The 27,425-nt window shown below is 41.1% G+C and overlaps 2 protein-coding genes across 2 annotated transcripts in view; one reads left to right on the forward strand and one right to left on the reverse strand.

The window, feature by feature from the left end:
• The window catches only part of LOC140141786 (transmembrane protein 267-like), a 68,727-nt gene that overhangs the window by 39,497 nt on the left and 1,805 nt on the right, over positions 1-27,425 (forward strand). The gene's annotated exons all lie outside the window — the stretch shown is intronic.
• On the reverse strand, positions 12,478-13,314 carry LOC140143018 (uncharacterized). Its single transcript, XM_072165051.1, has one exon. The coding sequence runs from the start codon at positions 13,312-13,314 to the stop codon at positions 12,478-12,480; it is 837 nt and encodes a 278-aa protein (XP_072021152.1).

Here is a 27,425-nt window from a genome sequence, read left to right on the forward strand (position 1 = left end):
TGCTCCATAGACAATGCGTTGTAATTTCGTTCTGGTGCACCAGAACGAAATTCAAATTTCACGATATCTTTGCAAAACGAATTAATCTGCAAGAAATATTTTGTACATAAACATTATGTAGCCAGAGGTTTCCAGTGATATAAAAATCTCAACTTTTTTGAGAAAAGTGGGGATGAGGCTGTGGATCACGAAATGCCCCTTTAATACGATTTCGGTCAAATTTTAATTTGGTTATCCTTTGGCAAAATATTATTAGTAACGAGCTCCTTTACCCACATCCAAAGACCCGTCCTTCTTTTTTTCACGCAAAAGGCAAATTTTTGCTCCCAAGATCATTTTGTGGGAAAAGTCCTATATGTTCAGATCTGCAGGCAGCCAAAAGATTTAATGGTGTCTTGCAGTGCATGCAGCATGCGTTTGAACGTACATACATTATTATATATCATCATGCATGGTACTGTATACTTTTAATGTAGGAGTGGGATTTTGACGCTCTAGGCATATAACGTTTAACAATCACACCCCTCCACACCCTGCCCCACCCACACGCCCCCACATACTGAAGCTCACCTTCATTCAGCAGTATAAACACACTGAAATACTAGAAGAATTGAGCGCGGAAATAAAAAATGTCACTTTTGCGCACATAAATCTGAATTCTTTCTCCAATAATTCAAAATGGAAAATCTTTCCCAAATAATTTTGTTTCTTTGCTTGGTTAGCTATTCTCTATACAACCACACCCGGTATACCCCCCCACACACACAACACACATCGTCATGATCGGTCACCCATATAGGCCTACTCAAACTTGAAATTTGGCGCAGAAATGGAAAATCACTTTGACACTTTGACAAATGTTATTGAAATCTAAAACCAAAGAAAACAACAAGATATTTATTTTAATTTAAGACCAGAGGAAAAAGCTGAACTTCTGGTATGGAAGAATGGAGTTTCCAACATTAGGCCTACTCATGATATTAAATGGTGTCTTCCATGCATGCAGCATGTATTATAGACATTGTTATATCTTCATGCATGGTAATGTATCCGGTAATGTATAGGCTACTTTTCATGCAAGAATGGGATTTCTGACGTTGCAGGCATACTAATTACCTTTTAAAAACAACTATTTTTATACACCCCTCCACCCCAAGTTACACAACGCACACCTTCATGAACAGTATTGAACAGAATAAAAGAATTGAGCGCGGAATTGGAAAATGTTACTTTTGCGCGCATAGATCCGAATGTGTTTTCTTTCCGCTATAATTCGAAATGGAAAATATTTCCCATTTAATTCTTTTACAACATAATATAGGCTAAAGCCACGATTTCTCCATGTTACGAAATTAAAATTCCGTGTTACAAATTGGACGATTTCCGTGATTTTCCGTTTTCCAATAATTATAAAGCACTGAAAATTTAAAACAAACATGTTTTATAAGTGTATTTTGTATTACCCTTTACTGTAGTAGGCCTAGAATTAATGCTAAAATGGGTTGTTTAATGGTTGATTACTGCCAAATAATCACTTTTCTTTGTTTTATTTTGCAAATCAACACAACAGTTAGACATTTTACACAGTTTTTTACAATTTTGTGGCATTTTCAAATTTCCGTGGGCAAACCCCGATTTCCGTGAATGTTTCCGTTTTTCCGTATCACGGAGAAATCGTGGCTTTAATATAGGCCTAATACAATATTTCACACAAGAGATATTCAATTTATTTATTCTCTGAGAACAAACTTTTTCTTTTACTTTAAAAATGTAAAAAAAGGGCGATAGCCTATTTAATGTTTAAAAATGTCAAAGCTTACATTGAACTCTGCCAAATTAATTATGTTTTTAAGATATTGGAGCTACCATGGGTAAAAAAGCCAATTAATGGAACAATTTTGTGTAACGTGTTTAGGTGCTGTGCAATAATTATGAGCCCCCTGGGGTAAAATTTCCAAACGGCTCACCAAAATCGCTTGCCCCCCCCCTCTCGGCTCGCCAAAAATCGCTTGCCCCCCCCCCTCTCGGCTCGCCAAAATTCTTTACCCCCCCTTGAACATGTCAAATTTTGGGATCCCAAATTGCAAACCTTAAATGGTCTAGATGCATGTTGCGAGCCCAGCGAGCAGGACAATTTGCATTTTTAAGCGTTTCCGTACTGTTTTCCTAAGCCTTTTAGAGCGTTTTATTAAAAAGGCGCCCCATGAATTCGTGCCAAAAATTGCTTGCCCCTCTCAGCTTGCCAAAATTGCGGTCATTGGTATTTCGGGGCAAAATTGTGATATAAAATTGGATCGATTGAGCCCATTGGTCGAGCATGGTACCAAGATTTTCAAACGCCGCGGCGTTTACTCAGAACAGCAATTTTGCGTATTCGGCACTCTGTCGTGTTCATAACGATATAATCATGATATTCCGGGAATAATTATGCCAGCTATGTATTAGCGTATGATATAAATCAATAAAATAAGGCCGACATTTGTATATTAACATCATCGAGTTAAAACATCCCGCCTTAAAATTGTTGGCATATTGAGAGGATTAGGACACATCGTACAATGTAAGATGTCCCGTGGTGTTTAAATCAATCATAATTAGTCTGTGATTGACAGGCAAGTTGCAGAAATTAAGAACAAAATGAATCATGATAACTGTCAATTACAATGTACAATATATGTGAAACATTATAAAATTATGATTATATAATTAAAATAATAGCATTTCAATTAAAGATATATATAATAATAAGTTATTGTAAAGAGTTGTAACGCGCATATCAAGCTATATGAGGATGAATATATAATTATCTGAGACTATATATATATATCTTTGATTATTTTAGAACATCACAGTTTAGAATGACCAGAAAACTTTCCTGACAGTTGTTACTATAATAATATTTGGCAAAGAATAACCAAATTAAAATTTGACAGAAATCGTATTAATACTGGACTTTAACCAGTTTTGCAAACAAAATCATTGCATTTTTCTTCTTTGTGGCACTACCTCCGGGTCTTAATCAAATTGAGAGCATACTAGGCCTACTTGTCAAGCAATCGATCGTACATCAGTGTGTAAGGCACACGGCCGCGGGCCCGGGGGACTTGTCAAGCAAGGTACGCCGTCGGTGTGTTCTGGCACTTTTGCGTGCTTTGGTCACGGTACCATTGATTGAACCAGGATTGAACACATATCACACCCGGCGTTTTCGCGGAAGTGGCAGCAAATATCCGCCGCTTACAAGCGGTGCAAAAAGCGGGCAAAAGTCAGTGCACAGCCCGGGTGCACAGCACGGAACCCACAAAACATCTCAAAGCTGCTGCTGGCGTTTGTTTTGCTAGTTGTACGCAAAATTGCCAAATATATTTTTTTCAGTCCTTTTAATAGTTTCATTATGTCAAAGAAGATCTTCTCTGATTTAATATGTTTATAGGACTGCAAGTTTTGAAAGTTTTGAACATCTCAAACTTATTTTAACTGGGTTTGAGTCGGTAAAATAAAATACACAAAACTCGCAAGAGTAAGAGTTTTTTGTTGTTTTTATTTTCTTTTATATAATGTTTTGTTTTGCCATATATTATATAAATTATTACACTGGCGATTTATAAGTAATTTACATCATGTTTAACACTACTAGTACTATGCACGCTACGGCAACGTTATACACGGTGAGTCAATTGGGGCGAACTGGTCGTGGTATGTACGTGTATTGGGGCGAACTGGTCGTGGTATGTAATGTGTATTGGGTGAACTTTTTTGGGGCGAATAGTAATAGGTTTCGGGGTGAGACGTCTCGCATTCGTTTGTGAGATAATCAGATATGGGGTGTTGGACTCAACTTTTGCAGGAAAAACCTGAAATAATCAACACAAGATGATAATCGTGAGTATAAATACAACCCATAGAGCAAAGCATGTCTTAGCTTTGAAACGTGTCCAATTTCGGGTCGATACGTTGAATACGTAAGCTTATAGTCAAGGATTTTATCCTCAAAAACTGCGTAGCACGAATTCGGCAGATTGGACATAAATGACCTGAACTTAGCACTAAACGGAACGATTTAGACAGGAAATAACTACTGAATGCACGTAAATTTACTTTTCCTCGCTCCAACCAATGATGTAGAACTCTTTTTCGTTGTGAAAGTGGGAACATTCGTGAATTTTCATTGACAAAATATAGGTAACCTAGTCAAACCTTAGTTAACACATTTGCTAGTCAGCGAATTCGCCGAGATTGGGGCCCCAACACAATGCATATTTACATAGAAATTTGAATTTTTTTCGAGAATAGGTGGGTGAAGGAAACCTACATAAATATGTTTTCTATACTTCACTTGACCCAAATATATGATTTTTATGGTGATAATCAAGTCGCACATGGAATTTTAGAGGATTTTGATAGCAGTTCCATTAAAAAAGCTGCTATCGCCATGAGACTAAGATCTAGAAACACCCCGAAATGCCGTTTTGGGGAATTTTGCTAGCTGAATCTTTTTTGATGAAAGTCAATCTTTGACAAGATGTAACTTTGCTACGGAAAGTGCTATGAAAAAAAAGGTTTTCAGTTTTGGCTTAGTTTACTCAAGGGCTTTAATTTGATATATAAAATGATGCAATTTGATGGCAAATTTGAATTCACCTAGGCTACCTACAAAATAGCATGTACACATGATCGTTTTCCAAGATTCAAAATCACATGAATTTTCTGTCTTGACGAGACTAATTAAGGCATTTGTTGAGCTCAAGTTCAAATAAGTATCATAATTATTTCTTTGGAGTTTTCAACATTTTATACCGAAATGATGCGGAAATCGGTAAAAGGGAAAGAGATGAAATCTGGGGTGAAATAAAAAAGTGAGTGAACCGATGTGGAACATTATATATACAGACATATTTACATAATTTCCTAGGACCTTGCACAAGTGATCATGCTCAAATAATAAACTAGAGAGGTTGGTCATTGATATGCACCTTAAATTTTGAACCTATGATCAGTATTGCTAGGCAAAAATTAACAGCAAACATGGCCGATTTTTCCATTTTGGACCAATTTGAAACCAAGCTGGCCCGAGCCCTTAAATTGAGTGGAATTATATACTCTTTCAAAATCTGCAAAATATTTTCAGCGATGATTGCCCAGAAATCTGTACGAAGCACATAACTGTGGAGAAATCACTCTAAAATGTCGCGCATAACCGGACACCAAACATGTTTTAACCCCTGCTAAACAAAAATTATAAATGCCAAAATGGCTAAAAAGTTGCAAGTTAAATGTGGTTTAGGCTTTTATAATGTAAAAATAAAATAACATTATAAGAAGTTGCTGTAACCTTCAAAACAGCATATTTGCATTTTGGTCAAAATACATGGTCAAAAATTGACCCAAAAGTTAATTTATATGGGCCTGTTTTGTACAATTTCTGTCAGTTTAGATTAAAAGTTGCCATTTTTATGTGGGGCCAGCACAAGTGTGGCATAATAGATATGTGGATGACTTTCTATAACATCAATTTTGTGCACATGAGAGAATTTAAGGTGCCCAGTGGTGTACAGCATAACTGGACACCAAAATATTTGTGTCCAGTTATGACTGACAATAACAAGCTATCTGTAATTATGTCATACTTTGAAAAGTGTATTTGACCTGCAAATTTATCTAAACATATCACACTGTTGTTTTAAGTATTCATTGTTTATCAGATACCCAATTTTTAAAAATTATGACATATTATTCATTTTCATGTGTCGGTCATAACTCGGTGTCCAGTTTGTCGTACAATATCCAGCTTTAACTTTAATTCAACTTATTTTGCAATTTCCATTTGTCAGTCATATATTTAAACATGTCATAATATATCATTTGAAGTATTTGTTGTTCACAAATTACCCCATTTTCAAAAAAATATAGCACATTTTGCATTTTTACATGTCGGTCATAACGTCACGCATAACACGGACACCAAAATATGTACTTTGCGTAAGCGCTGTCTTTGTTAACAGATGTTTTGTCGCTAACATTTCTTTCATAATACAATTTTAGTATACATCCTATTCACTCAATAAGACCAAAAAAAATAAGCAATGGTCATATATAAATGAAACTAACAGGCAACCAGATGTAGATGATCTTTTTTTTTTTTTTTTTTGTCCATGATGTTCGAGACCTTACATGTAATAAAAATTAAAAATAGCTGTTAACAATTTCTTTTTTGAAAGTTTTTAGTAATAACCCACTTGTTTTGTATACAAAATTATAAATAGGCCAAATACCTGTTACAGTTTTCAAAATTCAGGGCAAATTATGTGTCGGTCATAACCGGACACCATCGGACCCCATAATACAAGAATGAGCCAAGTAAGATATGTATATTATAGGGGCAAGGACTACAACTACTGCACTGGAAATTTTATTTCCGCACAGACAACAGTTGTGGAGTTACAGTCAAAAATGAGGGAAAACCAATATTTGATCAATAAATCAATAACTGCTTGCTTTGAGTTGCTGCATTTTCAGTGCAGTAGTTGTAGTCCTTGCCCCTATAATATACATATCTAACTTGTCACCAATGTGCTATAATTTTTGAGAAAAATGCAAAAATAAGCAAAAAATTGGCCAGGGGTGTAGTACTCCCTTAAAGTTTCTTGAGAATGTAGATATAGTGAAGATTTATCAGATGCATTTTTTTTGTGATATTGCCTGGGCAAGAAAATATTGTATGGTGTGTCATTGGCTACAATGGTCAGGGAATTCCTTTAAAGTATGCTGGGGCTTGTGGATTTATCCCTGTATGTAATGAATTATAAATCACTGGGCTTTTTTGAAATAATGATTAATATTTTAAATGAAAACTAATGGGACATTAAATTTTGTTTTATACTGCAGCATTACTGCTTAGATCTTATCTGGTCTAACCCCAGGCCCTTGCGGCCTTGCCCCACCCCAGCCCTAACCCTAAACTTTCACTCTAATAGGTGTATGATATTTTCAGATTCTGCACTGATTTCACGGTGGAATTATTTCTTGATATGTATGCATGGTAATAAATTTGTAAAAATCAAGCAAACCCTCATTTAGTCATGTTGGGTCACATAGCAAACAATGATGGACAGGGGTTAAATTTGCAGCATATTGCGGTGATAATTTTCTTTCAATACAGTCAAAGTCACAAAATATCAAAAGTTTGGGTTCAAATGTAGTGTATCAATCATTTCAGTGTAAATAATAGTAAATAACAATTTTTTTGTGATTATGGCCAAGTCTTTTAAATAGAATTATTTTCTTCATGGATGATTGGATGATGAAACAATTGTACTGCATGTCGTAAGCAGAAAGTACATGTTTGTACGAGCGACAGCACTCCAACTGTACATGTACATGTAAATCTAGTATGAATACATGTATATGGCAGTGTATGGGCCCTGTTTGTGTATCCTAATTACACAAAGTAAGACACAATCAGCAATCAGTAATACTATCTATAAAGCATTTATTATATAGCACTAGTATCCATGATGAGTATCTGTGAGAGTGTGAGCCCTTGGCCTACGTGGCAAGGTAGCCAGTAGCTAGGTTGTAGCCAGTAGCTAGGTTTCGTATTACCAAGTTCAAGTGCAATCCAGGGTATCAGGTAAAGGTCCCTTGCACTCAGCAGGTTGCCATGGTAAATGATTATGCTAGGGGGTCAGATAAGTTCAATCTACTAACATCCCCTTTCCCAAGTTCTAAGCTCCTATAATCACTGCTGACAAGTTCAAAAGTTTGTAAGCATGTAAACAATCATAAAAAGTCTAAATACGCTGGCAAAGCAATATAAAGCTGCAATAATATTTAACTGTCTCAATATCACAACCTCAGTTTCTGAAAATATATAATTTGGGTATTATTTGAGACCTCAATAAAAACAGTTAAATTTTGCTTGGTTTATGGTGCACAATTTTGAGTGATTATCTTTAAACTTTCAAGAGCACAAGTTCGCTTAACATTCTCTAAGCATTTTACTTTTCTCTATAATGTTTCGCTGTTTGCGCAATTAATCATTTATCAAAATTGTCTTTTCCTCATAAACATTAATAGTCCGCAGTCGCAGTCAATCGCCGTCAAAGTTCCTTAAAGTTCCACATATATAATCCATTTCATAATCACTATTCCAAAATCGTGGTCAGTTCATAATACACTCAAATTGTTAATCTGCAGATTAGTCCATAACATAGTCTTTGTATTTCGAAGGTGTGTGGATAATGCGCGTTCTTGTGCTTCGTTGTGGTGGCGTTCCTTGTACTTCTGGGATCGCGTCATTGCGTTGCTGCGGTGGAATATTTACTGGTTGGGTTTGGGTTTCCGGCTCTGGAAATTCTGGTATCATGTCTGTTGCGTCTTCCTTCGTTGCTCTGAGGAATTTTCTGTTGCGCGTGTACTTGCGTCCGTTAACTTGTACCACGTAACTTCTAGGTGATATCTGCTGCGTACAAACACCCAAAAGCCATGGTGCATGCTTTTCTTGCGGTTTTACTTTGACACGTACCGTTTGACCTACTTTTAGTTCCGATAGTGGTTGAGCTGTGCGATCATAATGTTCTTTTGCTTTGCTTTGTTTGCGCGTTTTCTCATCCACTACTGTTTTGATTACTTTCGGATTGAGTAATTTGTTGTTGATGGGTAGCATGGTTCGTGTGCGTCGTGAGAAGAGTCTCTGAGCGGGACTGCTTGTTGTTCCGTCAGTAGGGGTGTTCCTCCATGCCAGGATCGCTTCCCAAGGATCAGAGTTGTCTTTTGTTGCTTTCTTGATAAGTCCTTTTGCGATCTTTACTGCTGATTCTGCTTTACCATTTGACTGGCTGTTGTATGGAGATGTTGGAATGTGTTTACATTCCCAAGCTTGTGTGAATGTTACAAATTCAGCATTGCAGAACTGCCGGGCTGAATCTGATATGATGATCTCAGGGGTCCCATGTCGACTGAATTGTTCTTTACACTTCCTTATAACTGTCTCTGCTGTTGTGTCTTCTAGTTCTTCTATTTCCCAGTAGTCAGAATAGTAGTCAACTATTATCAGGTAATCTGTGTTGTTGAGGGTGAATAGGTCCATTCCTACCTTACTCCATGGTAAGTGTGGAATGTCATGACTCATTAGTGGTTATTTTTGTTGCTTGTTCATGAATTCGTTGCAGATGCCGCACTGTTCCACTGTGTCTTTTATTTCAGCTGCCATACCTGGCCAGAAAAGAATATCTTTTCCTCTGCGGATACAGGCTTCAGCACCCTGGTGGCTTACATGTAGCTTTCTTAGCATTTCTCCTCTCAGACTATTAGGGACGATGACTCTCATACCTCTGTACAATAGCCCTAAGTTGTCGGTTGTTATTTCGTCTCGGTAAGCCCAGTACTGCCGAATGGCTAGTGGTACTTGGTCTTTCCGATTTGGCCATCCACGCAGGACTGTCTGTTTCAGCATTTGCAGCGTCTCGTCTTCCGCTGTCTTCTTCTTAATCTTTTCCTTCATATCCACTTTGAGTCGGACATAGTCTATCTGGTTTATTCTCGCCAGCTCTTCATACAGGCCTGACTCTTCAGCTGTGAAGAAGATGTCTTCGTCTGATGGTTCTATATGTGTCATTTCAGGCATGAATGCGCGGCTCAGGGTATCCGCTAGATACATCTTTGTACCTTCCTTGTATTCTAACTCTAGTTGGTATTTCTGTAGTCTCAACCTCATTCTTTGTAGCCTCTTCGGGGCATCTTTTATAGGCTTCGCAAAGATGTTGACCAGTGGTTTGTGATCAGTGTGAACCCTGACCTTGGGTCTTCCATGCAGGTACTGATCGAATTTCTCGCATGAGAAAACAATTGCCAGGCACTCTTTCTCAATCTGAGCATAATTCTGCTCAGATGACGAGAGTGCCCTGGAAGCAAATGCCACTGGTCGGTCTTCTTGAAGAAGTGTTGTACCTAGCCCTTTCTCTGACGCATCGCATTGAACTGTGACTTCTTTGTTTGGATCATAATACTGTAGCACTGGTGCATGTGTCACCAGTTCCTTGATCTGATCCATTGCCTGGTCGTGGTGGGGTAACCACACCCACGCCGCGTCTTTGTCTGTTAGTCTTCTCAGTGGTTCACAGACATCTGAGAGCCTAGGTAGGAATTTTGCCAAGTATGTTACAAACCCTAGGATGCGCTGCACTCCCTTCAGGTCTTGGCATTTCCTTGACTGCCCTTATTTTGTCTGGGTCTGGTTCTAGTCCCTTATGCGTAAGGACATGTCCCATATACGGCACTTCTGTGAGCCGCAGTTTGAGCTTCTTTTCATTCAGCTTCAGATTCGCTTGTCGTGCTCTATTTAGCACATTGATCAGATTCCTGTCATGATCTTTGTTGGCTTCTTCCATGGTTTCTCCACATCCATAGACTAGTATGTCATCTGCAATTACGTCTATGCCGCTTAGCCCTTCTAGCTAAGACTTCGTGTTGTCTCCTCTGGAACTCTTCTGGAGCGGTACAGATACCGAATGGCATGCGCAGCCACCGGTAACGACCAAAAGGTGTCCCAAAAGTCGTCAAATAGCTGCTTTCCTCATCTAATTGTACCTGCCAAAAACCATCTTTCGCATCAAGTACTGAGAACACTTTGGCTTTGGCTAGTTGTGGTATAATACGTTCATGGGACCTTTGGACGTCCAACCGATCGATTTGAACGTACCATTGGCCTGGAGAGGAGGCATCTTTGTAGACGATAATTCAATATGACCTTCATCAAGTGAGGATCAGCCAAGCACGAAAAGTCTCTTGTTTAGTGTAACTAGCATATTATCTTTTTTACCGTAGCCCTTATAATCATAAAACACAGGCCTGCCTCGTGTGTAATGTGCGAGTAGGAAAAAAAATCTCTGATATTCTTCTTGATTTGATCAATATTATACTTATTTCTTTTCTTTTAATACCTTACATCATAGGCCTATAACCATGATAACTTGTATTAGTGAAAATATAGTCTAAAACAAAATGTGGTTTCCCTCCACCTTTTATTTTTCCAATTGGCGTTAAACATGTTTAATACACGCCTGCATTTGTAATGCCTGTTGGGGAGTAAACAAAATATTCTGTGTGCGTGGCCTGAACTAAAGGTCTGTAGTGCAAATCTGTCTATTTATGCAGCGTTTAGAGATTGCGTACTCAACCGTTGCTGTCAAAAGACCTTTGATTCTGAATACTTGTCCGAGTGTTTAATGACATTGTACCATATATGCCTACTGCGGATGCGGTGGCATAGCATAATTCCCCACTGACGTGTATAGAACATCATTAACAAACTTAAGTACTTCTCGGACCTAAAGATTATAAGAGATTATACTCTTGGATGATATTGTATTCATACTTGCATCTACTAGCATCTATTGCGACGTCGCCCGAAGCTAGCCTTTCGAATATGCTTCTCGTGTGGTGTGTGTAAATAAACGAATTAGGTATGAAGCATGCACGCAAGGTTAACATTGCCACACGTCTGCGCATGTCCGTAGGTGCTAGGCCATGTATAAACTTTCATTTAGCATTCTAACCAAGCACATGCACCTCAAATCTAACCTTCTACCTCTCTTCTGGCAAACATAGTCCAAGGGTCCCTTAAACGTACTATAGCACCTCTTCAATATTCGGGAGTGGGTAATCCGGGCGTTTCAGTGCCTCATTCAGATCTTTCGGATCCAAACACACCCTCATTTTCCCATTTGGTTTGCGTACTACCACGATACTGCTGATCCATTCTGTCGGCTCTGTTACTTTGGCTATCACTTGTCTTTTCTCCAACTCTTGTAGCTTCTGTTTGAGTTCTGTTTTGATAGCTAAAGCTACTTTCCTCGGTTGGTGTTTGACTGGGGTGACCTCTTTGTCGACCTCTAGGTGGTAAGTACTTGGGAGTTTCCCTAGCCCCGTGAACACATCTTTGTATTGAGTGATGATGTCCTCTCTTGTTAAGTTTTCTGTTTGTGTTTCTGTCATATTTAGGCCTACATGTTTCCTGGTCTTAATTTCTATTAGGCCTAATGCTTCACAACTGTTACCTGTTATCAATGGTTTCCTACCAACAACATCTACTATTTGGAATTCAAACTCCTTCTGTATGTGTCCATATTTGCATTGGATATGCGACTTTCCTATTGGCTCGATAATTGTTCCATCATAGAATCTGAGTCTTACATCTGTTGGCTGCATTGGTGGATTCCCATCCTCGTGTAGTTTGCAGAAGTCCATGTAGCTTATGAGGTTACGCCCTGTTCCTGTGTCCATTTGACAGTTAAGCTCATGTACATATCCCTGCTCTTTGACCTGCATATTTAACACAACAAACCATGCATTTTCATCGACTGCGTGTACCGACTCAACCGATTGAAGCCCTACCTCTATAGTTTCCATAAATAGTGCTTCATCTTCGCTTGATTCCGTTTCGCGGACCGTGTCATCAGCGCAAGCATAATTTGCGTATTAACTTTTCTTTCTACACACACGCGAGAAGTGGTTCTGCTTCTTGCACTTGCGACATTGTTGTCCATATGCCGGACATTTTTCCTTTATTCGTTCGTGTTCACCTCCACAGTACTTGCATTTCATGCCCGTTGCAGTGGTATTAGGTCTTTGCCTCGGTGCTTGTGGTGGTCCTGAACGAAAATTTGGCCTAGAGTTCTTCTCATAGCTCCTATTTGGCCTACCTGATCCACGCGTATAATTCACCTGATCTGATGATGAACTATTCAGTTTCTCCAATTGTGCCGCCGTTATTTCACTGGTCCGACACATATCCATGGCGCGTGTTAGCGTCAATTTGTCTTCTCGTAACAGTCTGGCCCGTATAGCGTGATCGGTTACGCCCAGGACTATCCTGTCCCGTATAAGATCGTCGGATAATGTTCCAAAATCACAAGTAATGGCCAGTTGACGTAACTTATTGACATATTCGTCAATCTTTAGCTTTCCTTGATCACAGGTATTAAAAATATACCTTTCGTAGATCACATTGCGCGATGGTTCAAAGTATTCTTTGAGCGCTTTTATTATCTTAGCGCTATCTTTCCGGTCATCTTCTGTTAATACAAGTCCTTTGTACGCTTTTTGGTAACATTCCTTACCCATCAGCGATATAAGGGTAGCAACTTGTACTCCAGCCGATTTTTTGTCCAGTCCGGTCGCTGTTACATAACTTTCAAATTGCGCTTGAAAGAAAGTCCAGTTTTCGTATTTATTTCCTTTCATTTCCATTGGCGATGGCGCAGGAAAGTGCGCAAATGGTGGTGGATCTGGTGGGTTTCCTTCTGGCGGTGGCATGATGAAGTGTTCTTGACTTGTCCACTGTTCAACCAAATCGACTCAAAACTTTAGCAAGTTCCGTCCAATACACAATACACTATAGGCTAACCGACGCCCATACATGTACCTGCATGGTATTGGTAGCAGTTCAGTGGTTCTGTTTTGGAGAGCTATATGTTATCCCCAAAAGTTTCCAAAAAACCTGTGTCCTCCATCTCTGGCTTACGTTCTATGCAGAACAGTTCCAGAATGAGACATGGGTCGTTTCAGTTCTGACACCATGTTTGTGTATCCTAATTACACAAAGTAAGACACAACTAGAGCTAATTGCGCATACACATATACGCGACCTTAGCAATAGCTAATTACCTAGGCCTATAGCTAATTAGCGCAGCTATATAGCATGAATGCATGTAAGAGGTAGCATATTATGCTGATTTTACTGAGAGGTCTTTTTTTGAAATGCACTATAACTTTGGAATTTGGCTAGAGACCAAGGTTAATTCGTTAGCTCACCTATAGCATATGCGAGTTCAAAAGGTCCAGCATATGTATAATTCATTGGAATATACATGTATGAACAGAGTTATTATAATTATAATCATAAATTATATTACATAATTATTTTCCATACTATTACAGTATGTGAAATCATTTTGATAAGGCCAAGTAAAATAAAAAACATGTTTCAAAAAGGAGGAAGAGGGGATTTTATTTTTATCGTAAAAATTGGTGCAAATACCCATAATTAGAACTGTTTTAGCGCACATAATAATGCCTGGAAAAAGGAGGAGGCCTCTTTTATATCTTGTTCAAAGAGATAGGCCTCCTCTAATTATCACAAAACCTTCCAAAAGTGTTTCTTGTATATTGGCAAGGCTATAGAAAGCATCTTTACTCCCAAGAGTTAAAACTGAATTTCAAAAAATAAAAATATAATTGAAGAAACCTCAAAAAAGGAACCGGGAGAAGACGCGAAACATGATTATTTTTTATTTGGCCTAACTAAAAATTATTCAATATTCATGTAAATATTTCTGTGCAACTTTGGTCATGCGCTATTATAGTGCGACTTCCTAAGGTAATTTGCTACATACTGGAAGTAATACCTACATGACCTTTGACCCCAATGACCTTTGACCCAATGACCTTTGACCCCAATGGTTGTATGCAAGTAATGTCATGCTATAATTTATTTGTGATTGACTTAGAATTTTTAGTAACAGAACAGAAAATCACATCAGCCATAATGACCTTCAGATGACCTTTGACCTCAAGGCTAATGCATGTGTCAAGTGACGCATCTTGCTGTGTAATTTAGTAAGGAGTAGCAGTTTTAGTAAAAATAATAGGAAATAACATTTTCGGCCATAATAACCTTTCCATGACCTTTGACCTTGAGTTGGTCATGTGACATTTGTGCCACCAGATATTAGTCCTGATGACCAAGTAACATTGTTGTACTATATATATTTGCGACAGGAGCAGCATTTTAGGGTATTTGGTCATATACCGGAAGTATCCCCTTAATGACCTTTGGACCCCGATTCTGGACAATAACTTTTAGACACTGGGTATAGCTGATGCATGTACCAAAGTGCCATCATCGTGCTGTGTAATTTGTGGAAGGAGTAGCATTTTTAGTGAAATCACGTTTTTGGCCATTGGCGGAAGTGGATGACCTTTGACCTGAAGTTGATCATGTTTCATTTGTCCCCCACCCAATGGTCCTAATGACCAACTATGGTCAACATGGCTCAAAGCATATGGCTACGGTGGCTCATTATAAGATTGACAGAAAGAAAGAAAGAAAGAACTAGAAAGCAACTGTGCCTTTGCAAGGGCACGAGGTAAGTTAGGCGTATGACTGTGATGACATCATCACGCAGCAATACTGTGCAACGTTAAATTTGACCCGACCTTTGTCTTCGGTTGACCTTTTCGGTTTCATATTCTGAGCAACATTAAATTTGACCTCGGATGACCTTCTCGGTTTTACACTCCCCAAGTGTTAGGGATCATTTGCCGCAAGTTGCAGCCTGATCGGAGCAACTTTAAATTTGACCTGACCTTTGAACTTGGATGACCTTTCCAGTTTCATACTTCTCAAGTGTCAGGGATTATTTTCCCGAATTGCAGCCCAATCAGAGCAACTTTAAATTTTACCTGACCTTTGACCTCGGATGACCTTTTGCGGTTTAATACTTCCCAAGTGTCAGGATCATTTCCCCGACTTACAGCCCAATTGGACCAACTTCAAATTTGACCGACATTTGACCTCACATGACCTTTGCGGTTTCATACTCCCCAAGTGTCAGGGATCATTTTCCCAATTGCAGCCCAATCAGAGCAACTTTAAATTTGACCTGACCTTTGACCTCGAATGACCTTTTGCGGTTTAATACTTCCCAGGGATCATTTCCCCCGACTTACAGCCCAATTGGAGCAACTTTAAATTTGACCTGACCTTTGACCTCACATGACCGGTGTGGTTTTATACTCCCCAAGTGTCAGGGATCATTTTCCCCGACTTACAGCCCAATTGGAGCAACTTTAAATTTGACCTGACCTTTGACCTCACTTGACCTTTGTGGTTTTATACTCCCCAAGTGTCAGGGATCATTTTCCCCGAATTACAGCCCAATCGGAGCAACTTGTAATTTGATCTGACCTTTAACCTCACATGACCTTTGTGGTTTTATACTCCCAAAGTGTCAGGGATCATTTTCCCCGACTTACAGCCTAATTGGAGCAACTTCAAATTTGACCTGACCTTTGACCTCACTTGACCTTTGTGGTTTTATACTCCTAAAGTGTCAGGGATCATTTTCCCGACTTACAGCCTAATTGGAGCAACTTCAAATTTGACCTGACCTTTGACCTCACTTGACCTTTGTGGTTTTATACTCCCCAAGTGTCAGGATCATTTTCCCCGAGTTACAGCCCAATCGGAGGAACTTGTAATTTGACCTGACCTTTGACCTCACATGACCTTTGTGGTTTTATACTCCCAAAGTGTCAGGGATCATTTTCCCCGACTTACAGCCTAATTGGAGCAACTTTTTAAATTTGACCTGACCTTTGACCTCACTTGACCTTTGTGGTTTTATACTCCCCAAGTGTCAGGGATCATTTTCCCCGAGTTACAGCCCAATCGGAGCAACTTGTAATTTGACCTGACCTTTGACCTCACATGACCTTTGTGGTTTTATACTCCCTAAGTGTCAGGGATCATTTTCCTCGACTTACAGCCTAATTGGAGCAACTTCAAATTTGACCTGACCTTTGACCTCACTTGACCTTTGTGGTTTTATACTCCCAAAGTGTCAGGGATCATTTTCCCCGACTTACAGCCTAATTGGAGCAACTTCAAAATTGACCTGACCTTTGACCTCACTTGACCGTTGGTTTTATACTCCCAAAGTGTCAGGGATCATTTTCCCCGACTTACAGTCTCATTGGAGCAACTTCAAATTTGACCTGACCTTTGACCTCACATGACCTTTGTGGGTGTCAGGGATCATTTTCCCCGACTTACAGCCTAATTGGAGCAACTTCAAATTTGACCTGACCTTTGACCTCACTTGACCTTTGTGGTTTTATACTCCCCAGGTGTCAGGGATCATTTCCCCCGACTTACAGCCCAATTGGAGCAACTTCAAATTTGACCTGACCTTTGACCTCACATGACCTTTGTGGGTGTCAGGGATCATTTTCCCCACTTACAGCCTAATTGGAGCAACTTCAAATTTGACCTGACCTTTGACCTCACTTGACCTTTGTGGTTTTATACTCCCCAGGTGTCAGGGATCATTTCCCCCGACTTACAGCCCAATTGGAGCAACTTTGAATTTGACCTGACCTTTGACCTCACATGACCTTTGTGGTTTCATACTCCCAAAGTGTCAGGGATCATTTTCCCCGACTTACAGCCTAATTGGAGCAACTTCAAATTTGACCTGACCTTTGACCTCACTTGACCTTTGCGGTTTCATACTCCCCAAGTGTCAGGGATCATTTTCCCCGAGTTACAGCCCAATCGGAGCAACTTTAAATTTGACCTGACCTTTGACCTCACTTGACCTTTGTGGTTTTATACTCCCCAAGTGTCAGGGATCATTTTCCCCGAGTTACAGCCCAATCGGAGCAACTTGTAATTTGACCTGACCTTTGACCTCACATGACCTTTGTGGTTTTATACTCCCTAAGTGTCAGGGATCATTTTCCTCGACTTACAGCCTAATTGGAGCAACTTCAAATTTGACCTGACCTTTGACCTCACTTGACCTTTGTGGTTTTATACTCCCAAAGTGTCAGGGATCATTTTCCCCGACTTACAGCCTAATTGGAGCAACTTCAAAATTGACCTGACCTTTGACCTCACTTGACCTTTGTGGTTTTATACTCCCAAAGTGTCAGGGATCATTTTCCCCGACTTACAGCCTAATTGGAGCAACTTCAAAATTGACCTGACCTTTGACCTCACTTGACCTTTGTGGTTTTATACTCCCAAAGTGTCAGGGATCATTTTCCCCGACTTACAGTCTCATTGGAGCAACTTCAAATTTGACCTGACCTTTGACCTCACATGACCTTTGTGGGTGTAAGGGATCATTTTCCCCGACTTACAGCCTAATTGGAGCAACTTCAAATTTGACCTGACCTTTGACCTCACTTGCCCTTTGTGGTTTTATACTCCCCAGGTGTCAGGGATCATTTCCCCCGACTTACAGCCCAATTGGAGCAACTTCAAATTTGACCTGACCTTTGACCTCACATGACCTTTGTGGGTGTCAGGGATCATTTTCCCCGACTTACAGCCTAATTGGAGCAACTTCAAATTTGACCTGACCTTTGACCTCACTTGACCTTTGCGGTTTCATACTCCCTAAGTGTCAGGGATCATTTTCCCGAGTTACAGCCCAATCGGAGCAACTTGTAATTTGACCTGACCTTTGACCTCACATGACCTTTGCGGTTTCATACTCCCCAAGTGTCAGGGATCATTTTCCCGAGTTACAGCCTAATCGAGCAACTTTAAATTTGACCTGACCTTTGACCTCACATGACCTTTGTGGTTTTATACTCCCCAAGTGTCAGGGATCATTTTCCCGAGTTACAGCCCAATCGGAGCAACTTGTAATTTGACCTGACCTTTGACCTCACTTGACCTTTGTGGTTTTATACTCCCTAAGTGTCAGGGATCATTTTCCTCGACTTACAGCCTAATTGGAGCAACTTCAAATTTGACCTGACCTTTGACCTCACTTGACCTTTGTGGTTTTATACTCCCAAAGTGTCAGGGATCATTTTCCCCGACTTACAGCCTAATTGGAGCAACTTCAAAATTGACCTGACCTTTGACCTCACTTGACCTTTGTGGTTTTATACTCCCAAAGTGACAGGGATCATTTTGCTCGGCTTACAGTCTCATTGGAGCAACTTCAAATTTGACCTGACCTTTGACCGCACATGTCCTTTGTGGGTGTAAGGGATCATTTTCCCCGACTTACAGCCTAATTGGAGCAACTTCAAATTTGACCTGACCTTTGACCTCACTTGACCTTTGTGGTTTTATACTCCCCAGGTGTCAGGGATCATTTCCCCGACTTACAGCCCAATTGGAGCAACTTCAAATTTGACCTGACCTTTGACCTCACATGACCTTTGTGGGTGTCAGGGATCATTTTCCCCGACTTACAGCCTAATTGGAGCAACTTCAAATTTGACCTGACCTTTGACCTCACTTGACCTTTGTGGTTTTATACTCCCCAGGTGTCAGGGATCATTTCCCCAGACTTACAGCCCAATTGGAGCAACTTTAAATTTGACCTGACCTTTGACCTCACATGACCTTTGTGGTTTCATACTCCCAAAGTGTCAGGGATCATTTTCCCCGGCTTACAGCCCAATGGGCGCAGCTTCAAATTTGACCTGACCTTTGACCTCACTTGACCTTTGCGGTTTCATACTCCCTAAGTGTCAGGGATCATTTTCCCCGAGTTACAGCCCAATCGGAGCAACTTGTAATTTGACCTGACCTTTGACCTCACATGACCTTTGCGGTTTCATACTCCCCAAGTGTCAGGGATCATTTTCCCCGAGTTACAGCCCAATCGGAGCAACTTTAAATTTGACCTGACCTTTGACCTCACATGACCTTTGTGGTTTAATGCGGTCATATTTCAACATTTTACTTACCCCTCACCCCCTTATTCACCATTATTGCGTCATCTGTAGAAACTATATAGTGGGATTATTGCTTTTCATAAATGCATCATGGGAAGGCGTGATGCAGTTTTAGCCAAGATATCACCCCCCCCCACACACACACACACCCACACCCTATAGCCATCGGTGGAAATGATGTAGCTGTTTATATCTAGCATACAGGCATCACATCACAAGTTACACTCAAGATATGTAACGAAATTGGCATCTGAACATACCTCAGTTTGTTTTGTGTGAATCGCCCACTTGGGGTTTCATACACCCCAACTGGGCTGTTCCAGTTGAAATTCATACAACCTCTCCGGAAGACATTATCTTAATCTCCCACACAGGGCGTGTGAATTTCGAATGGGCCTACCTCAATGGGTGACTCCGTTTGTAATATTCACTCCCTGTGTGGACGATTCCAGTCATGTCTTGCATGAAGGGTGTATGGATTGCAGTTGGAATAGCCAAAATTTACACGTTTTGATGTATGGATTGCAGCTGCAATAGCCAGGCGGCGACTGGTATGATAGAGCCGGCAACTTGTGAAACCGCCCGGCCGTATGACATTTTCCACACGGTTGACGATGGAAATTTACTGAATTTAGAGAATGCACGGCACTCACCACCTGGCAATAGACGAATCCAGACGAAATTTTACACGTTTTGAAGCACAGACAGCAGAACCATTGCCTATGGTTATCTCTTGTTTATCAAAACACTAGACTAGATGTCTCCATGTTTTGCCCCTAATTATAATGGGGGTGCGGCACATATGAGGCAAAAATGACCATTTTGACCCCTGTGACCCCTGGATGACCTCCGATATTAAAACATTTTAAGACTTTTGTAGCCACTTACCCAATACGGCTTGGCTATGCGTTTGGTCTACATCCGATCACGGATGTAGCACTAGTAGTCAATTGTGAGAAAGAAAGAAAGAAAGAAACAAACAGCAAGAAAAAAATAAGTTAGGCTGCACGCCTAACTTAACTAGACCAACTGTGCCCGTTGCAAGGGCACGAGGTAAGTTAGGCGTATGACTGTGATGACATCATCACGCAGCAATACTGTGCTACGTTAAATTTGACCCGACCTTTGTCTTCGCTTCACCTTTTCGGTTTCATATTCTGAGCAATGTTAAATTTGACCTCGGATGACCTTTTCGGTTTTACACTCCCCAAGTGTTAGGGATCATTTGCCGCAAGTTGCAGCCTGATCGGAGCAACTTTAAATTTGACCTGACCTTTGACCTCACATGACCTTTGTCGTTTTATACTCCCCAAGTGTCGGAGATCATTTCCCCCGAGTTACAGCCCAATCAGAGCAACTTTAAATTTGACCTGACCTTTGACCTCACATGACCTTTGCAGTGTCATACTCCCCAAGTGTCAGGGATCATTTTCCCCGACTTACAGCCGAATTGGAGCAACTTCAAATTTGACCTGACCTTTGACCTCACATGACCTTTGTAGTTTTATACTCCCCAAGTGTCAGGGATCATTTTCCCCGAGTTACAGCCCAATCGGAGGAACTTCAAATTTGACCTGACCTTTGACCTCACATGACCTTTGTGGTTTTATACTCCTCAAGTGTCAGGGATCATTTTCCCCGACTTACAGCCTAATTGGAGCAACTTCAAATTTGACCTGACCTTTGACCTCACTTGACCTTTGTGGTTTTATACTCCCCAAGTGTCAGGGATCATTTTCCCCGAGTTACAGCCCAATCGGAGCAACTTGTAATTTGACCTGACCTTTGACCTCACATGACCTTTGCAGTTTCATACTCCCTAAGTGTCAGGGATCATTTTCCCCGACTTACAGCCCAATTGGAGCAACTTCAAATTTGACCTGACCTTTGACCTCACATGACCTTTGTGGTTTTATACTCCCAAAGTGTCAGGGATCATTTTCCCCGACTTACAGCCTGACTTCGAGCAACTTCAAATTTGACCTGACCTTTGACCTCACATGACCTTTGCGGTTTCATACTCCCCAGGAGTCAGGGATCATTTTCCCCGAGTTACAGCCCAATCGGAGCAACTTGTAATTTGACCTGACCTTTGACCTAACATGACCTTTACAGTTTTATGCGGTCATATTTTACTATTTTACTCACCACCCCCCCCCCCCATTATTCACCATTATTGCGTCATCTGTAGAAACTATATAGTGGCAATTATTGATTTTCGTAAATGCATCATGGGAAGGCGTGATGCAGTTTTAGCCAAGATATCACCCCCCCCACACACACCCCCACACCCACACCTATAGCCATCAGTGGAAATGATATAGCTCTTTATATCTAGCATACAGGCATCACATCACAAGTTACACTCAAGATATGTAACAAAATTGGCATCTGAACATACCTCAGTTTGTTTCGTGTGAATGGCCCACTTGCGGTTTCATACACCCCAACTGGGCTGTTCCAGTTGAAATTCGTACAACCTCTGCGGAAGACATTATCTTAATCTCCCACACAGGGAGTGCGAATTTCGAATGGGCCGTATGACATTTCCCACACGGTTGACGATGGAAATTTACTGAATTTAGAGAATGCATGGCATTCACCACCTGTCACTAGACCAATCCTGACGAACATTTACACGTTTTCAAGCACAGACAGCAGAACCATTGTCTGTGGTTATCTCTTGTTTATCAAAACACTAGACTAGATGTCTCCATGTTTTGCCCCTAATTATAATGGGGGTGCGGCACATATGAGGCAAAAATGACCATTTTTGACCCCTGTGACCCCCTGGATGACCTCCGATATTAAAACATTTTAAGACTTTTGTAGCCACCTACCCAATACGGCTTGGGTATGCGTTTGGTCGAAATCCGATCACGGATGTAGCACAAGTAGTAAATTGTGAGAAAGAAAGAAAGAAACAAACAGCAACTAGAGCAACTGTGCCCTTTGCAAGGGCACGAGGTAAGTTAGGCGTATGACTGTGATGACATCATCACGCAGCAATACTGTGCAACGTTAAATTTGACCCGACCTTTGTCTTCGGTTGACCTTTTCGGTTTCATATTCTGAGCAACGTTAAATTTGACCTCGGATGACCTTTTTGGTTTTACACTCCCCAAGTGTTACGGATCATTTGCCGCAAGTTGCAGCCTGATCGGAGCAACTTTAAATTTGACCTGACCTTTGACCTCACATGACCTTTGCGGTTTCATACTCCCAAGTGTCAGGGATCATTTTCCCAATTGCAGCCCAATCAGAGCAACTTTAAATTTGACCTGACCTTTGACCTCGAATGACCTTTGCGGTTTAATACTTCCCAGGGATCATTTCTCCCGACTTACAGCCCAATTGGAGCAACTTCAAATTTGCCCTGACCTTTGACCTCACATGAGCGTTGTGGTTTTATACTCCCCAAGTGTCAGGGATCATTTCCCCCGACTTACAGCCCAATTGGAGCAACTTTAAATTTGACCTGACCTTTGACCTCACATGACCTTTGTGGTTTTATACTCCCCAAGTGTCAGGGATCATTTTCCCCGACTTACAGCCTAATTGGAGCAACTTCAAATTTGACCTGACCTTTGACCTCACTTGACCTTTGTGGTTTATACTCCCAAAGTGTCAGGGATCATTTTCCCCGACTTACAGCCTAATTGGAGCAACTTCAAAATTGACCTGACCTTTGACCTCACTTGACCTTTGTGGTTTTATACTCCCCACGTGTCAGGGATCATTTCCCCCGCCTTACAGCCCAATTGGAGCAACTTTAAATTTGACCTGACCTTTGACCTCACATGACCTTTGTGGTTTTATACTCTCAAAGTGTCAGGGATCATTTTCCCCCACTTACAGCCTAATTGGAGCAACTTCAAATTTGACATGACCTTTGACCTCACTTGACCTTTGTGGTTTTATACTCCCTAAGTGTCAGGGATCATTTTCCCCGAGTTACAGCCCAATCGGAGCAACTTGTAATTTGACCTGACCTTTGACCTCACATGACCTTTGCGGTTTCATACTCCCCAAGTGTCAGGGATCATTTTCCCCGAGTTACAGCCCAATCGGAGCAACTTTAAATTTGACCTGACCTTTGACCTCACTTGACCTTTGTGGTTTTATACTCCCCACGTGTCAGGGATCATTTCCCCGACTTACAGCCCAATTGGAGCAACTTTAAATTTGACTTGACCTTTGACCTCACATGACCTTTGTGGTTTTTTTTTCCCTGAGTCGCAGGCCTCCGTTTTCTCCACTTTCACCCTACTCGAGCAACTTCAAATTTGACCTGACCTTTGACCTCACTTGACCTTTGTGGTTTTATACTCCCTAAGTGTCAGGGATCATTTTCCCCGAGTTACAGCCCAATCGAGCAACTTGTAATTTGACCTGACCTTTGACCTCACATGACCTTTGCGGTTTCATACTCCCCAAGTGTCAGGGATCATTTTCCCGAGTTACAGCCCAATCGAGCAACTTTAAATTTGACCTGACCTTTGACCTCACATGACCTTTGTGGTTTAATGCGGTCATATTTCAACATTTTACTTACCCCTCACCCCTTATTCACCATTATTAAGTCATCTGTAGAAACTATATAGTGGGATTATTGATGTTCATAAATGCATCATGGGAAGGCGTGATGCAGTTTTAGCCAAGATATCACCCCCCCACACACACACCCTATAGCCATCAGTGGAAATGATGTAGCTGTTTATATCTAGCATACAGGCATCACATCACAAGTTACACTCAAGATATGTTACAAAATTGGCATCTGAACATACCTCAGTTTGTTTCGTGTGAATCGCCCACTTGGGGTTTCATACACCCCAACTGGGCTGTTCCAGTTGAAATTCATACAACCTCTCCGGAAGACATTATCTTAATCTCCCACACAGGGCGTGTGAATTTCGCATGGGCCTACCTCAATGGGTGACTCCATTTGTAATATTCACTCCCTGTGTGGACGATTCCAGTCATGTCTTGCATGAAGGGTGTATGGATTGCAGTTGGAATAGCCAAAATTTACACGTTTTGATGTATGGATTGCAGCTGCAATAGCCAGGCAGCGACTGGTATGATAGAGCCGCAACTTGTGAAACCGCCCGTCAGATGACATTTTCCACACGGTTGACGATGGAAATATACTGAATTTAGAGAATGCACGGCACTCACCACCTGGCAATAGACGAATCCAGACGAAGTTTTACACGTTTTGAAGCACAGACAGCAGAACCATTGCTTGTTTATCAAAACACTAGACTAGATGTCTCCATGTTTTGCCCCTAATTATAATGGGGTGCGGCATATGAGGCAAAAATGACCATTTTTGACCCTGTGACCCCTGGATGACCTCCGATATTAAAACATTTTAAGACTTTTGTAGCCACTTACCCAATACGGCTTGGCTATGCGTTTGGTCCACATCCGATCACGGATGTAGCACTAGTAGTCAATTGTGAGAAAGAAAGAAAGAAAGAAAGAAAGAAACAAACAGCAAGAAAAAAATAAGTTAGGCTGCACGCCTAACTTAACTAGAGCAACTGTGCCCTTTGCAAGGGCACGAGGTAAGTTAGGCGATGATGACTGTGATGACATCATCACGCAGCAATACTGTGCAACGTTAAATTTGTCTTCGGTTGACCTTTTCGGTTTCATATTCGGAGCAATGTTACATTTGACCTGACCTTTGACCTTGGATGACCTTTTCGGTTTTACACTCCCCAAGTGTTAGGGATCATTTGCCGCAAGTTGCAGCCTGATCGTAGCAACTTTAAATTTGATCTGACCTTTGAACTTGGATGACTTTTCCAGTTTCATACTTCTCAAGTATCAGGGATTATTTTCCCGAGTTGCAGCCCAATCAGAGCAACTTTAAATTTGACCTGACCTTTGACCTCGGATGACCTTTGCGGTGTAATACTTCCCAGGTGTCAGGGATCATTTTCCCCAAGTTACAGCCTCATCGGAGCACCTTCACATTTGACCTGACCTTTGACCTCACATGACCTTTGTGGTTTTATACTCTCCAAGTGTCAGGGATCGTTTTCCCCGACTTACAGCCTAAATGAGTAACTTCAAATTTGACCTGACCTTTGACCTCACATGACCTTTGTGGTTTTATACTCCCCAAGTGTCAGGGATCATTTCCCCGACTTACAGCCCAATTGGAGCAACTTTAAATTTGACCTGACCTTTGACCTCACATGACCTTTGTGGTTTTATACTCCCCAAGTGTCAGGGATCATTTTCTCCAAGTTACAGCCTGATCGGAGCAACTTCAAATTTGACCTGACCTTTGACCTCACATGACCTTTGCGGTTTCATACTCCCCAAGTGTCAGGGATCATTTCCCCGACTTACAGCCTAATTGGAGCAACCTCAAATTTGACCTGACCTTTGACCTCACATGACCTTTGCGGTTTTATACTCCCAAGTGTCAGGGATCATTTTCCCCAACTTACAGCCTAATTGGAGCAACTTCAAATTTGACCTGACCTTTGACCTCACATGACCTTTGTGGTTTCATACTCCCCAAGTGTCAGGGATCATTTCCCCCGACATACAGCCCAATTGGAGCAACTTTAAATTTGACCTGACCTTTGACCTCACATGACCTTTGCGGTTTCCTACTCCCCCAAGTGTCAGGGATCATTTCCCCCGACTTACAGCCCAATTGGAGCAACTTTAAATTTGACCTGACCTTTGACCTCACATGACCTTTGTGGTTTTATACTCACAAAGTGTCAGGGATCATTTTCCCCGACTTGCAGCCTAATTGGAGCAACTTCAAATTTGACCTGACCTTTGCCCTCACTTGACCTTTGTGGTTTTATACTCCCCAAGTGTCAGGGATCATTTCCCCCGAGTTACAGCCCAATCGGAGCAACTTGTAATTTGACCTGACCTTTGACCTCACATGACCTTTGCAGTTTAATGCGGTCATATTTCAACATTTTACTTACCCCCCTTATTTACCATTATTAAGTCATCTGTAGAAACTATAAAGTGGGATTATTGATTTTCATAAATGCATCATGGGAAGGCGTGGTGCAGTTTTAGCCAAGATATCACCCCCCCCCACACACACCCACACACACCCCCACACAAACCAGTTCCGATACATTTCTTCAAGAAAGAAGAAAAGTACGTGTGTGCAGTACCAGTGCAGCACAAATACCACTGCATCACTAACCTCACAATATTCAGATCACATCTGATTGAATGAAGTCATTTCCCACAATAGCCTATTTCACAACCACATGTAATAGCTTCTAAGTTCTAATACCATTGCCAACTCTACATGTACATGTACAAACAACTGCAATCACACCTATTTAAAGATATGACTATCTCAAGCAATGCATAATACTGTTGTAGCTGTTTATATCTAGCATACAGGCATCACATCACAAGTTACACTCAAGATATGTAACAAAATTGGCATCTGAACATACCTCAGTTTGTTTCGTGTGAATCGCCCACTTGCGGTTTCATACACCCCAACTGGGCTGTTCCAGTTGAAATTCATACAACCTCTCCGGCAGACATTATCTTAATCTCCCACACAGGGCGTGTGAATTTCAATGGGCCTACCTCAATGGGTGACTCCGTTTGTAATATTCACTCCCTGTGTGGACGATTCCAGTCATGTCTTGCATGAAGGGTGTATGGATTGCAGTTGGAATAGCCAAAATTTACACGCTTTTGATGTATGGATTGCAGCTGCAATAGCCAGGCGGCGACTGGTATGATAGAGCCGCAACTTGTGAAACCGCCTCGTCAGTATGTCATTTTCCACACGGTTGACGATGGAAATTTACTGAATTTAGAGAATGCACGGCACTCACCACCTAGCACTAGACCAATCCTGACGAAATTTGACACGTTTTGAAGCACAGACAGCAGAACCATTGCCTGTGGTTATCTCTTGT

Source organism: Amphiura filiformis, chromosome 20, assembly GCF_039555335.1.
Source record: "Amphiura filiformis chromosome 20, Afil_fr2py, whole genome shotgun sequence".
In the NCBI taxonomy this organism is placed as follows: Eukaryota; Metazoa; Echinodermata; class Ophiuroidea; order Amphilepidida; family Amphiuridae; genus Amphiura; species Amphiura filiformis.